The following is a 15,892-nucleotide window of genomic DNA, read 5'->3' as shown; positions in this document are numbered from 1 at the left end:
CAGTCTGAAGCTATACGTTCTTCTGCCTCCCCTCTGTTTGAGTCATGTGCTGGCTTTCGCTCTCCCTCGCTTTACTTTGTACAGTGTTCATTATGATGAAGGCTTAGCTGTAGGGCTGTTTCTTTGCTTGGTCCTCACTTCCTGTGTTTCAGCAAGAGCAATTCCCAACGCTCACCTTTGATGCATGAGTCCTAGAGCCCAGATAATGCAGCCTGGCACATTCCCGAACATAAGCAGGAGCCTGCATAGAACACAGAAAGAAACCAGGAGCTGGTGGGGAAGGGAGCAGCTAAGCACAGGAGGAACAGAAAACAAGGTCCTCGTCTGGACTCTACCACTTCATAACCCACGGGGCTTAGTATTTTCCTCCATAAAATGAAGAAGCTGGACTAGAGCAGTGGTGTCAAACTCAAGTAGAAAAGGATCCCTGCAGGTCCCACAGGGACTTAGAAAACACTGTTTTTAGTTATTTTCTTCAACATTTCCCATTGACATTTTATTCCAGATTGGGCTGCACTCACTGGTTTTGTTTGATATCTCTGAACTAGTTGTGATCTAAGGTATCTTTTCCAACTCTAAAAATTCTGTTGTTCTGAAATAAAATAAAAGTATGACAAAAAAGCCTCAAGGGCAAAGGGTGGGAGGGAGGGAAGAACAGAGCTGGAAGTAATAAAATCCAGGATGTTTCTGGAGGGGGCTAGCTATCTCAGCTTAGGAAAATGAATAAAGGATTTAGTGACCAAAAACAGGACAGCACCTAAGAGGACACCAATTGCCCAACAAGCATTTATAAAGCACCTTCTATGTGCCAGGCACTGGGGACAAAGATAAAAGTAATCCTCACCCCTTCCCTCAGGGAGTTTACTCCCCACCTCCACCCCAGCCAAAATGAAAAGGATGCCTGTAAACCCTAAGAGGCAGAGTCAAGGAAACTGCTGAGTGATCCTCCCTATAAAACATAAGCTCCCTGAGGGCCTCCATTCACAGAGCAGCCACTTAATGAGTGCTTGCTAATGGATGGGGTCTAAAGGAAAGAACTCAGCTCTCTGGCCCTTTAAATCGGCACCAGTTGAATCTCACGAGGTCTTAATGGCCCTGTACATCTTGTATGTTGAGGCCCCTGCACAGTAGTTAACTTGCAGGGCTCTGGAGCTAACTGCACGTGCTCAGCTACAGTCGAAACAGGGAGGAAGTCTCATTGGCAAGGGGGAATCAGTGGGAGAGATGCCTCTCCAGGAGGAGCCTGTTCTTTCATGTTAGCAGCACCTTCCTCCTCCATTCTAATTCGATAATCCTATGGATTCCAACTGCAGACTCAGCCCGACCTCACTCCAGGGCCTGAGATAGCAGGACACGAGGAGGCCCCTGGTTCACAGAGCTGCAGAAGCAGGATCAAACACCAGCTTGTGTCCCTTACAGACACCCTTGCCAAGATCTGGACCTCTTGCTATTCAGACTTTTTGCCAGAATTTCTCCCTGGATTCCCAACCCTTTGTTTCCAAGTCTTTGATCTGGGGTCACCAATTCCACCTGACTGACCTTAATGGACTCTTTTACCCCTGCCTTTACAGATCAAATGTTACCTCTGTTTTATCCCCAACTTGGCTGTTCCATCAAACTTATGGTAACTCTCAGCTCTGATCCTGCCTAGCTAAATTCCCTCCCTACTGGCACTAATTTTACTGCTGCCTAAGTCCTAGGATAATACCTACCTTAAAAAGTTTCTGAGAATGTTTAATCATAAAAGTCATCCCATTATTCAGTTTTGTGATATTCTCCTGAAGGTCATTTGCAGTGACCTGTTCAAAGAAGAAAATAAATGCAAAGTAATAAGACACTGGATAGAGGACAGAGAAAAAACCTCATTTATTTACACATGAACTCTTTTCTCCAAAAAACGTGTTGTCCATAGTAGCTATTATGATAGGGCTAGCATGTTGAAAGAGCCCTTCCTCCTAGAAAAAAAAAATTTTTGATCTTGAAGTTTTCCACAGGACACGAACTTATCAAGGAGGAATCAAGTGATCTTGACCCCTGAAATTACTCAGAAATCCATGTGAAATTAATTCTACAGTTTTTTTATCCTGTTCAAGAAGCAAGAAAACAACACTATTAAAAGGGATATAATTTAAGACTCAACCAAGCAAGAAGGAGGAAATCTATATGAGCCTAGCATAATGCACAGAGCCGCAGGCCGGGAGAGTTAGACAACCTGAGTTCCAGTCCAGCCTCACATACTCACTAGCTGTGCAAGCCTGAGCAAGTCATTTCACCTGTTTGTCTCAGTTTCCTCATCCGTAAAATGAGAATAATGATAACAATAATACCTCTTCCAGGGTTGTCATAAGGATAAAACAAGATAATGATTGTAAAGTGCCTAGCACAGTACTTGGCACATAGTAAACACTACATAAATGTTAGCTATTACTACCTTCAGAAAACCTGACATTTCAAGAAAGATAAAGTTGAGCCCTCCTTTTACCTAGTAACAAAGTACCATTTTAGTTTCCTACAAATAGAACAAACTCACCTTTTTCTTTTTCCTTTGTGCCCAACATTATATAACTCGGATTCCTTTCCTGGCTCTTTCCTTTTAACCCTCTCCTTGGCCAAGACCCACTTACTCTTTCCTTCCCATAATCTTAGTGAAGTTATCTCCAAAAGTCTTTCAATAGGGCACAACTGTAGACCAGGCGATATTGTGTTTCCTCTTCCCCAGCACACCTGTCTCTTACCCCCAGAACATCACATTAGCTTCCACAAACCATTTGTTACACAAAATATTCCACATCAGCCACCTGAAAATTTTTCACTCTCTAATAATCAGAGAAATATAAATGAAAAGTTCTGAAGTACAACTTGTGATAAAGTTTAAAAACATAAATGTCAATGCTAGTAGGAGCTATGAAGAAACAAACCATTACACTGCCAGCAGAAGTGTGAAATAATGTAATCTTTTTGGAAAAAATATGACAGTGAATAATAAAAGCTGTAAAATTGTTCACACCCTTTGGCTTCATGATCTCACTCACTACTAGGAACTCATAATGGTCTTACTGAAATAGGGAAAAAATACTTCTCTGTATAAAATTACTCAGAGCAGCTTTAAAAAAATAGCAAAAACACAGAAACAATCCATATATCTAAAGATTAGGGAATGGTTAAACAAACTAATACGAATGGAATGGAGTATTTTTGCATCTTAAGAAATAACAAACATGAATACAAAAAAAGTAAAGAAATACAGGACGCAGAATGATGCAGGATGAAGAAAACAGAAGCACATTATTACAACAACTAAGTAGATGATGATGATGATGATGATGATGATGATGATGATGATGATGACAATATGTTGACAGCAACAATAACAAAATCCAGGGGAAAATACACAGAAAAAAAAGTCAGGAGGAGACAAAGAAACAAAAAAGCATATATTTACTATTAAAGTTGATTTTTTATTTTGAGTTTATTATTTTATGTATAAGTTTTATTTTGTTTGCTTATCAGAATGTTTGTTTTGTTACTGGTTAAGTTTGGAATAAAAAAATTAAAAACAAAAAAATTTTAATAAAAATTAAAGTTTGTTGTTCACTTGTTTTCAGTCATGTCCAACGCTCTATGATCCCATTTGGGGTTTTCTTGGCAAAGATACTGGAGTGGTTTACCATTTTCTTCTGCAATTCATTTTACAGATGAGGAAACTGAGGCAAACAGGATTAAGTGACTTGCTCAGGGTCACACAGCTAGTAAGTGACTGGGGCCAGATTTGAACTCTGGAAAATGAGTCTTCCTTACTACAGGCCCAGAACTCTACTCACTCTATCGTTCAGCTGCACTACCCCCAAAACAAACAAACAAACACACAAAAAAACGGGGTCACAAAGAATCTGACACAACTGAAACAACTAAACAACAAAAAATAAAGTTACTATTTGAGAAACCTGAAACTGACTACGTAAACTCTCTGCTTTGCTGTGAGATTCCCATTTCTTAGAATTTCTTAATTCCTTCAGTGTCTCCATCAGTCCTCACACACCTCTTCAAGACAGGCAAGATAAGTACTTTTATCCCTATTTTACATATGAGGAAGTATCAAGTCCCAGGGGAGGGCCAGTAAGTGCCTTGACCAACATTAGTCATCTGTCTCGTGATAGGGCCAAGGGTTAATGGCAAGCTCCCTAGAGGTCCAGAGCCCTTTCCACTACATAACACTACTCCATATGGATGGAAAGAAATACGGCAGTATCACATCACAGTAGGAGAACTGACAAAAACTGATTTTGACTCTGCAACCTTGAAGAGAAGATACAAAGTACTGAGATAACTCATGAGGCCCGAACGAAAACCGTACATCACAGTATCAGGCTACTTGATACTTACATTTTTTGGCCACAGGATGTGAGGAGCAAACATCAGGGCAAGGTTGTGGGCTGACATCTTGTTCTTGTCTTGCTTCTTCGCTGTCTGGTAGAGAAGGTCAAGCAGCAGCTTCAGCAAATTACGATTGGGCGGTGGAAGAATCAGGAAGAGCAATTGTAGGGCTTCAATCTGGCGCTCTTTATCCGGGATGCTGGTCTTGTTTCCTTTATCGTCAAACTGCATGAGATCTTGGAGGCCAAAGGACAGTAGTTCAGAGGAGAGGAAAAAATCAGGCAGAAGAGTCTATTTCAGCCACTCCACAGACCAGACTCACAACAAGCAAAATTCAAAGCGTGCAGTGAAATACAATAAATGAACACGGTCACCATTTCATCTTGTTCATAAGGTATAAAAAAAGACCTGCAAGCCGCTTTACTGATTTGGGTGTCTACATGTTCTTTTAATATCAAGCTGCTTGTTTCACGAAAGGGAGACAGCTATTTTAAGGCAAAGACTCTTGCTTTGCTTTGGAAATATTGTATAAATCAACATGATCTATTTTCCTAATGTCCTTTCTCTCCTGTTATTATATTGGAATAAAAATAAAAACAAAAATCTATTTCCAGATAGCAGAAAAATGCCACATCCATCCATCTGTCCCTCTGATCTGACATCACTGTATAAAGCCATACAGTGTGAAGATATTCCCCAGTGGATAAGTGAGCCCAACAAAAGCCAAAAAAAAAAAACCACTTCCATTTTTCTCTTATAATTTTCCAGCTTTTCACTATCTTCTACTGACTGGTTTCAGGTCCAGCCTACCCCAGCCAGGAAGGCTGGATCAGCTCATGCATAAGACTGATAGGTCAAGGTCAAGAACTATTGTACTCTTTACTATAGAGTGAGAATGAACACTAACATTTTATCATCCTGTGAATGTGAATGGATGTGTCTAATGCCATGAAGACCAGTGGCAATGCTACTGTGGTTTAAAGTAACACAAGCTCCGAAAGCATTTACTGAGCTTAAAAAGTGCTCTTTGCATCTTCTTCTTAGTACTTTGACTCACCTGCAATCTTCAGGTGTGCGTGGAAATGTCTATGGGTCAGAAGGGGCTCCGGTAACTCCCCCAGGAACATCTTCAGCAGAGAGGCCACGTCATTTGAGTGAAACTCCCCAGACTCCAAGTCAACATCAGCACCGTTGTTAAGAGCATCCCTTAGAATTTGTTGTCGGACACTGTTTCCCGGAACTCTAAACAAACCCTCTACTCGCAAATCTTCTCAGGATTGAGGAAACCCATGAAAGAGTAAAAGAGACAAAGACTGGGAACCTAATATGTACCATCAAGATAGTCTGGGGGCTTTTCCCCAGCCTTTATAGTGATAATGATATTGATGCCACAATAATAATAAAAGAACTTAGATGCACATGATTCTTTATAGTTCCCAGTCAATATCACCTTAAGCCCATGGGACTCTTCCAGACAAGTCCCTGCTCTCACTCTGAAGATAGCTCAATCTAGGCTATATTACCAGATGGATTTTAAGTAATTCTGGAGAAAGGAAAGCTCTAGTTTGACCTTGGAAAAGAAAGTTTTCGTAGATCTGAAAGGGCCCACAATGATCATCATAATCCATCCAGACCTGACCAACCTGACTAGATAGGTGCCCTAGAGTCCACCTAGTGCTTCACAAGTTTGCAAAGCACTTTACATGTGTTATCTCCTTTGATCCTCTCAACAACCCTGGCAGGCAGGTCTCCAGGATGGCTCCACCAAAAGCTCTAAGAGTCTTTATTTAATTTTTTTGTTTTTTGTAAATTTTTTTTATTTTAAACTTAAATACAAAATGAGAAAAGTAATAAACATTGCCATGTGCACAGCAGAACACGGGAGAGGATTCTATATAAAACAATAAATTTCCATGTCAAGAAAACAGATAGATAATAAACACTACACATTGTTTTCAAAGCTGTCCAGCTTTTCTTTGCCTCCTTGTAGGTTTTCTCTTGTTCTCTACTGTGCACTTTTTACTTTATTTTTTCCCCTCTCTCCTCCTTTCCGCTGCCCTAAAAGTGGCTACAATTAAGTGCAGATATATACATAACATCTACAGATATCTATAAACACAGACACACAGTTACACACATACATGTACGGCCCTACTATGCTTATTTCCACTTGTCATCTGTTTCTCTGAAGGTAGATAGCACGTTCCTTTATAAGTCCAAGTCTTTCCACGTTTTTCTAAATCAACCAGCTCATCATTTCCTATACCACAGCACTATTCCAACCCAAACACATTCTATCTGAGAGGTTGTCTATGACAGCTTTTTCCCAATTTTCTGCATTCCTTCTATTCCTGGCTATATAGGTTTTATTTATACAAGAAAATTTTAATTTAAAATAATCAAAATTATCCATTTTATACTTCAACAATGCTCTCACCTTATAATATAGTTTAAGATCTGATACTGTTGAATCTGCTTCCTTTATATCTTTTTTTTCCCCTGGTTTCTTTGAAGTTCCTGACCTTTTATTCTTCCAAATGAACTTTGTTATTTTTTTCTAACTCAGTAAGATAATTTTTAGGAATTTAATTAGGATGGCATTGAATAAATTAGTTAAGTAAAACTGTCATTTTTTTTATATTGGTTTTACCTACCCATGAACAACAAATATTACTTCAATTATTTAGATCTCACTTTATTTGTATACAAAGTGTTTTATGTTTATGCTCACATAGTTTTCTGTGTGTTTTGGAAGGTATACTCTCAGGTATTTTATTCTATCTCCAATGTTCTTTAAATTCACCTGAGGATGTAGGTATGATACCCATCAACATAAATACATCTCACCACTGTATGCTACTGGCATCAACAAAAAAGTGATTACTTTAGAGAAAATGTTATTCTCTGTTGCTCACTGATGGGGTCCAACCCAACACTGGCAAACACAGATCTACTTCACTAAACCTGGCTCCAGACTGTCAGCTTATTATATCACTTCTGTTTTGCCTTTCTTTCAGCATCAATCTTAATACCTGGGACACAGTAAAGTGCTTAATAATGTGCATTGCCTGGCTGACTGACCGACTGACTTCTAGTTGGGTTAAGTGCATAATCAAGAAAACTCTCTAGCCACTTAGCCTGCAGTTCATGAAAGCATAGCATTTGTCAGAAGGAAACAGAAAAATTTTTTAAGGAGCCCTATTGGTTCTTCTGGGGCAGCTAAGGGGCACAGTGGATACAGCACCAGGCCAACAGTCAGGCTCATCTTCCTGAGTTCAAATCCAGCCTCAAATATTTACTAGCTGTGTGACCCTGGGCAAGTCACTTCACCCTGGGCAAGTCTGGCCTCAGTTTCCTCATATGTAAAATGAGCTAGAGAAGGATATGACAAACCACTCCAGTATCTTTGCCAAGAAAACCCTAAATGGGGTCATGAAGGATCAGATACAACTGAAACGAATGAACAACAACAAAAATGGGTTTTACCAAGTAATAAGAACTTATTAAATGGTCATTAGGTGAATAAATATGTATTTATAGCAGAGGTGAATCCATTAAAGAAACAAAGACACCCTTAAAATAGTATCATGGAACTACTTACATCTTCTAGACTCTATTTCAATTCAATTCAACAAAATATACATATACATCCATACACACACACACACACACATCTTGCTTTCTCTGCACAGAGATAGGATTCCTATTTCAAAAAGTATTCCCATTTGTTTCTTTCCACTAAGGATACACAGTGCCAAGGCACAAGGTAATACTTAATAAATTTATTGATTGAATTTAATAAAAACTTGGATAAACATAACTACTCTGCCCAAACAAAGACAAATTAACTATGTGATCTCCTTTAGTCAGAGCATGTTGGAAGTGGGAAGAGCCTGAGAGATCATCTGGCCTAATGTCGTCCTCACTTTGGAGATGAGCACACCAAGGCCCACAGAGGTTGGCGATTTCTCCCATGGTCAGCTGGCCATCAGTAGCAGAACCAAAACTGAAATACAGACCTCTTTGATTCCTAGAGTCCAGGGTTTCTTCTGGGCTTCTGAGAATCAATTTGATTATTATGTGGGAGGAGTAGATTATACAGACTGCACATAAGGCAAAAGGTTCCATTTAGTGTGATTTTTATGATGCATCAGAGACAGTATTTTTTCAGCAAGAATCTTTCTCAAGGTAATAAGAAAATGTAATTTGACATATGATGTAAACTTTTTTTACATACAACTTGTCAAGAATACATCTAATGCATAAAGCAAAGTCAAACTATACATGAACTGTATTAAATACATAAACGTGTCACAGAGCTTGGAACCCAAATTAAGTATGGGAAGCTACTTTCTTGCCATGGAGTAGCTCATCTATCAGCAAAAAACCACACATTCTAATAATGAAAAGGACAACCCAGCGAAAATAAGCATGATCTTTCAGGGGAGGAGATGGATATTCAATGAAACAAGGGCCTTCCATACCTTCTGATAAAAAGACCAGAGCTCAACAGAAAATTTCATCTTCAAATACAAGACTCAAGAGAGACGTAAAAAGATAAATGGGACAGAAAGAAACAACATGTTATTAATAAGGGCAAACTGTTTACATCCCTACAAGGGAAGATGAAACTTGTAACTCTTGAGAACTGTATTGTTATTACACCATGTTAAAGGGGGATACATAAAGGGGGTGGGTATAAGTTGACTTCAACGTAATGATGAAAAAAATCTAATCAAGTGGGTTAAATGGATCCAAGTAAGTGAATTAATCTGATCTAAGAACATGTACTGAGAGAAAAGGAAAGGAGGAGTTAGATAAGGGTAAATTACATCACAGGAAAAGACACAAAAACCTATTACAGCAGAGGGAAAGAAGGGAGGGAGATGAGCATTGTTTGAATCTTACCCTCATCAGATTTGGCTCAAGAAAGGAATAACATAATCAGTTAGGCACAGAAATCTAACATGCCCTATAGGCAGTAGGAAGAAAAAGGGGAAAGAAAATGGAGGGGGCTAATAGAAGGGAGGTGGGACTAAGGGAGGTGGTGGTGGTCAAAAGCAAAACATTAGTGAGGAGGGAAAAGGAGAAAGGAGAAAGAAAAACATAAACGGGGGGGTGGGGGAGAGAAGGATGGAGAGAAAGACACAGATGGTAACCATAATTGTGAATGTGATATATGAATGTAATGAATACTATTGTGCTGTAAGAAATGATGAACAGGCTGACTTCAGATAAACCTGGAAAGACTTGTATAGTTTGATGCTGAGTGAAGTGAGCAGAACCAGGAGAATGTTGTACACAGTAACAGCCACACTGAGTGATGACTGACTTTGATAGACTTAACCCCTCTCAGCAATACAAGGATCTAAGACATCTCCAAAAGCCTCATGATGGAAAATGCTACTTATATCCAAAGAAAGAACTATGGAGTTTGAATGCAGATCAAAGCATACTATTTGCTAGTTTTTTCTTCTATTGTGTTTTTGTTTCCTCTTTCTGGTGGTTCCTCCTATTAGTTCTAATTCTTACTTACATCACTAATGTGAAAATGTTTAATAGGAATGTATATGTATAGCCTATATTAGATTACGTACCATCTTGGGGAAGGATTTAGGGAGGGAGGGGGAGAAAAATTTAAAATTCAAAAGCTTATGGAAGTTATTGTTGATAAATTAAGATAAAATAATAAAATAAAATTTTTTTAAAGGACAGAAAAATTGGAGACAGACTTACTTTTGTGTAGATATTCAATCAGTTGATATATTTGAGCGATGCCTTCTTCTGTCAATGGTGATCCAAACACAACTCCTTTTTCTAGAAAACCATAAAGCAAGGCTGTGAACAAGTTTTCACATACAGTACAGAATCATCTTACTTAAAGCCTTGTGGCATCCTAAATAAACAGAACATGGTTATGTGTTTTACTGAGCTATAAAATGGTTTCACAGGGTAAATAAATTAATGTTAATTTACAAGCTCACTGCAAGGTTAATGTGCTGTACTAAATAATACTAAGCAATGCCACAGGTAATATTAAAGAGCCCTTAATTTATTTTTTCTCTCCAATGTTTAGTATTAGACCACAGGCTTCCTGAGGGTAAAAAAAATCTTTCTGCTTAATTCTGTAGAATGTCTGGCATAATATTGCATTGTATGCAGTAGGCACTTAAGTACAACAGAACATCAGAGCAGCGGCTCTCAAGGAGTTATCCACAAGTGTATCCAGCTAGTTAAGATAGTCTTTGCACTAACTTCATTGTACTGATGGTTATGATATCAAAATGTTGATACCTTCTCACATAAATAATTTACTATCCTTAACAAAAAACAGACGTGATCTCATTAATATCTCATCAAAAACAGAGTCACTCATCCATTTCTTTGGGGGAAGTGTTCTGAGTCACGGCCAACACAAACAGGTAAGGGATCCATGCGTAACGGCTCTAGTCAAGTAGTCCATCGAATGAAAAGGTTTGAGGACCACTGCCCTAGAAGAGTGAACTTCCTGTTTTCTTCATTCTATCCATGTCTTCTCAATGTATCATTTGGTTGTTTTTTTACATAAACCAAAACTGGATTTCCATATTAATGCAATATGAAAGAAGGACTACCAACCAGCTGACACCTCCCCTCAAAGCCTCATCAGTTTAGAGCTGGAAGATACCTTAGAGGTGACCTACTTCAACTTCCTCATTGTATATATGCAGAAACTGAGAGTCCCAAAGGCAAAGGGCTTTGCCCAAGATTACAGAGGTATCATAGCATTGCTGGAAATCAAACCTGGGTCTCGTGACTCCAAATCCAAAGCTCAACACGTCCACAACAGACTTCATCTTTTCCCTAAAATTCCCCACTCTTCCTCACTTCCCTATTACTGTTAAGAGCACCACCACCCTCCCAGTTACCCAGGCTCTCTTACTCCCCACATGCAATCAGCTGTCAAGTTCTGGTGTTTCTACCTTGGTCATATATCATATAGGACACTCTCTCCCACCCTCTCCCTCCTTTCCTCCCCCCACCCCCACCCCTGCCTTCTCTCCTCTGACACTGCCAGGCCCCTAAATCACCTTATGCCTGGACCACTGCAATAGCTACTTGGAGGGTCTGCCTACTTCAGGACTCTCCCCACTCCAGTGCTTCCTCCCTTTGGCTGGCAAAGAGATCCTCCTAAAACCCAGCTCTGATCATCTCTCTCTCTCTCTCTCTCTCTCTCTCTCTCTCTCTCTCTCTCTCTCTCTCTCTCTCTCACACACACACACACACACCACACACACACACACACATCCAATTCAACCAACTCCAGTGGTTCCCTATTAATTCCAGGATCAAACATAAAACCCTGTTTGGCTTTCACAGCCCCTCTTCCCCTACCCCTTCCTAACTCTCCAGTCTTCTTATACCTTACTCCCCAAGAGTACCTGGTGATCCATCTCCAACCACAGGCACTCACACTGGCTGGGCCCCTCCTCATCTCCAGCCCTTAGTTTCCCCAGCTTTCTTCAAGTCTCAGCTAAAGTTCACCTTCTGCAAAAAGCCTTTCCCTGTCCTCCTTAATCTTCCCTCTGAGACTACTCCCAAGTTGCCCTACATGTACCTCATTTGTCCACCATCTCCATGTTGTCTTCCCCATTAGACTGGAAGCTCCCTGACAGCAGGAATGGTCTTTTGCTTTTCTCTGTATCCCTGGCACTCAGCACAATACCTGGCACATAGCAGGTATTTAATAAATGCTAGTTAACTGACTTTCCACTTTACCATACTTGTAAGACTCTAAGAAAATCTTTTTTATTTTTTAAGGTTTAGGTATATTTACTTCAGCTTAATAGTTCTATTTACTTGGACTATATTTATAATTTTATGACTATATTATATTACAATTTTAGGGGGGTCCTGACCTGAGATTTTAATGGTGTTAGGCACTCCCAGTAAGGAAATTCCTTCTAATGCAGACAAGCAACTATCTGAAACATATATGTAGTCTTAGAATGTGTCCTGGGGGCAGAGAGGTTAAGTGACTTCCCCAGGAACACACAGCCAGGATGGGTCAGAGCAAGGACTTGAACTCGAATCTTCTTACTCCTAGCCTGGCTCTCTCACCACACTTCCCATTGTGATTTTATTATTTATAATAGTGAAAAGACTACACAAAAATCCCATGCATAGACTCATACTCCTCATTTGGGATTGCACATCTCTTCAATATAAAATCAAGAGGGAATCACTACTGATGAGAACGTTAGGGGAAATGCAGTATCCCGAATGTCCTTAATAAATCCATTTCCCACCTTTGCGTTTGAGAGACATGAGTGATCTGAAGAACCCTGATGCAGTGCCAGCCCCGCTGGGTAACTTCAGGTCCACCTCCCCCATCAACTGAGCCAATTCTGTCCCCGGCAGGTCAATAAGTCTGGTGATATTGCTAACCACTAGCTCAGTGAAAACATCGGGCTTTTCATGTCGGAGCTTCTCCACAAAGAAGTCAGGGTTAAAGATGATTGGCTGTCCTCGGAGAGAAGCATCATTGCAGATGACAAAATTACAGATGGCATCACTGAAAAAAGAAAAAAGCATTTCTGTTTAAATTTTTAGATGTACTTTACATGCCTACTCAGGCAACAAAAACCATTCAAATAACACAATCAAAACTTTTGTTTACAAAGAGGAAGAGGACGGCCCACTACTTGTTCAGACTCTAATCACCCTAATTAACAGCACTTGGGTTCAGCCATCCCAGTAAGATTGCCAAATTATTTTCATGATGTGGTCTGAAACTCCTCACAGGCCCTTCAGCTCTCAATCTATGATCCTATATTTCTAGGTGAATGGGAAGGAACTCCCGGAGAGGGAGACATTAAAGACAGAGAAGAGAGAGAGGAGGATAACAAGAGGGTGGCTCTGGGAGATTACCAGAGAAGAGAGTGGCCAGGACAGGGGCAAGACTGCAGGATTTTCAGCACCAAAGACCAGATGAACAAACTTAGTATATCCAATGTGTAAAAGAAAAGACTTAAGAAGCATGTGGGCATCTTCAAGTACTTAAACGGTTGCCACATGTAAGTAGGACTAAATCTAAAGAGCATAAGTCAAAGAGGCAAATCCCCATAGCCTTTAGAGCTGTCCAAATGTGGCATGGGCTGTCAGGAGATGGGGGCAATCCTCAAACAGGGTGGGGGGAGGCTGCAGGATTGTTTGTTAAGGGGGGTCCTAGACAGGGAGGATGGGAACAAGCATTGATGCAGTACCTGCTATGTGCCAGGCACTGTGCTAAGCACTTTACAATCATTATTTCATCTGATCCTCACAACAACCCTGGGAGGTAGGTGCTATTACTTTCCCCCATTATACGGATGAGGAAACTGAGGCAAACAGAGGCAAAGTGACTTGCCCAGGGTCATACAGCTAGTTAAGTGTCTGAGGCCCAATCTAAACCCAGGCCCCAACCACTGAGGCAGCTGACTAGAGGCAGGTGACAGGAAAAGATTGTCTTTCAGGTGTGTGTTATAATCAATGACTTCTGGAGTCCCTTCCAGCTCTTAAATTCTGCAATTCTTCCAGCTCTTAAATTCTGCAATTCTTCTCATTTTCCAAATCAAGCAAACAGCACACACAGAGACAGATCCTATCAGGCCTGTGGGTGCAATTACAGAGAAAGTACTAAAACCAGCACTTGTTTTGACCAAATTTGCCTGTTTTTAAAAACCCAAAACCAATTTTTATTACTGCCTTATTCATGGACAGGAGAAGGGAGAGGGGGCAAAACAATCTTGCTATCACTCAGATGGGGGCTCAAGGGTATAAGGCAGATCATAAGTCCTGGTGTTTCAGAAGGACCAATGTCTAAGAGGGCTACAAGTCACTAAAGCCAAGAATCCAGGCAACTGAGAGATCCAAGAAAAGGAGTCCAGAGACAGAAACCTAACTCTGAGTAGGACACAAACAGAGCAGGGAGACAACTCCTTGCCTGAGGATGATCCTAGAGCAAAGTTAAGAAGGTCTGTATATAATCCTGCTTTAAGGGGTAGGCTCCGATGACCCCTCTGTCATAGCCTCATGTTACTTTAAAATCAGCACTTTCTCAAATATCCCTTCTTAGTTCTTAGAGGGTTACAGAAATTCACACGATGACGGCTCAGGGAATGGATCTTCAGCAACCAATGGGACAGGTCACATGTAAACTCTGCAAATCCTTCATTGGTCAAGTTCTATAATCTACTTCTTGGACTCCCCAGCAGCAGTCATCTAAGCCAAAACCTTAGGTGTATGGGGCATGCCCCTAGCCTCTCATCCATAAGGAGCTAGTATGGGAATGCCACCAGGCTCATCCTTAATCATCTCCTCACCAGGTAGCAGGACCAGAGACTATGCACCAGACAGAGCAAGGGTTAGAAAACTCAGCTCTTGAGTGAGTAGACACATCCATCCCACCACTAGTTTTTATACGTACAGCCTGAGAGGTAAGAATGGTTTTTACATTTTTAAATAAAATTTCACTGTACAAAACACGATATAAAAACTGGTCATATAAAAACAGCCTACAGGACAGATTTGACCTTTGGGCCATAGTTTGCTGACCCCTACCCTTGAGGACAAAAAAACTTTCATTTCCTAAACTCTGGTTCAGAGAAGCTTGGGTAGAAGGGGTAGAGTTGTCAGGACTTCAGGAGACTCAATGTCAGTCCAGACTAACTCCAAACCTGTCTCACATTAATCCCTGGCCATCTTCTCATCAGCTGCCTTGCCCCATCAAATACTTTCTTCATAATCAAAAAATAAACTAAAACATTTGTTACAGCTTTACAACAAAGTCTACTGGAATTCTGGAAGAAATTAATCAAGAGTTTAAAAATAATTATAGATTAGATGAGAATTCTAAAAGGAAAAAAACTGGAAATTAAATGTGAACTCTAGAGGAAAGAATTGGAGGAAGAATAAACAGTTTAGTAGACTACATGCAAAGACTTAGCCAAGAAAATTAGGATGTACCAAATAGAAATCAATGACATGAGACAACAAGAAATACTAAAACAAAATGGAAAGACTAAAAAAAAAATAGAAGACTGAATCGCAGGCAGCTGTGGAGGTTTGCAGACTCCTCAATCCACAATTGGAACTTAGAAGGTCAGTGGCAAAAATCTGTTTCTGTAATGCCCGGGGGGGGGGGGGGGGCGCAGCTCCAGTTGCCCAAGAGCGTGGCCCAGGGGCTACGGCTGCCTCCTGAGCTTCCAGCCCACAGACTGAGGGGGAATCCAGTCGCTGATCAGAGAGGGACTGTAGGGATCTCTTTGCCAGTGCTGAGGCAGGAATCTTTTGCTTTGCCCCTGTTTGGATCTGGGCGGCAGTGCTGGAGTGAGGAGGAACGCTGGTGTGGTAGAGCTTGGAGTGTCTGTGGAGAGGAACCCTTCCTCACAGTTACAGGACAGAAAGGAGTACTTCAGGCCAGGAAAGGAGTAAACACCTCGCCCCTTATCATACCACCTTGGAAGAACTGAAAATTTACAGGTCCCTACAAGTATCT

At 40.5% G+C, this 15,892-nt stretch overlaps 1 protein-coding gene across 2 annotated transcripts in view; it reads right to left on the bottom strand.

Annotated features, from left to right (window-relative positions):
* The window catches only part of ARHGAP19 (Rho GTPase activating protein 19), a 57,559-nt gene that overhangs the window by 19,602 nt on the left and 22,065 nt on the right, over nt 1–15,892 (bottom strand). For both annotated transcript variants that reach the window (XM_020997037.2, XM_020997038.2), the window contains exons 2-7: nt 12,663–12,928; nt 10,111–10,191; nt 5,432–5,641; nt 4,384–4,610; nt 1,713–1,799; nt 176–241 (exon numbers count right to left, since the gene is read on the bottom strand). In XM_020997037.2, the coding sequence (XP_020852696.1) occupies nt 176–241; nt 1,713–1,799; nt 4,384–4,610; nt 5,432–5,641; nt 10,111–10,191; nt 12,663–12,928 (937 nt within the window). The remainder of the gene's footprint in view (nt 1–175; nt 242–1,712; nt 1,800–4,383; nt 4,611–5,431; nt 5,642–10,110; nt 10,192–12,662; nt 12,929–15,892) is intronic.

This window comes from Phascolarctos cinereus, unplaced genomic scaffold, assembly GCF_003287225.1.
Source record: "Phascolarctos cinereus isolate Bilbo 61053 unplaced genomic scaffold, phaCin_HiC Scaffold_3;HRSCAF=262, whole genome shotgun sequence".
In the NCBI taxonomy this organism is placed as follows: domain Eukaryota; kingdom Metazoa; phylum Chordata; class Mammalia; order Diprotodontia; family Phascolarctidae; genus Phascolarctos; species Phascolarctos cinereus.
Note: the sequence above shows the minus strand (reverse complement) of the source record. Positions and strands in the feature narration are given on the sequence as shown.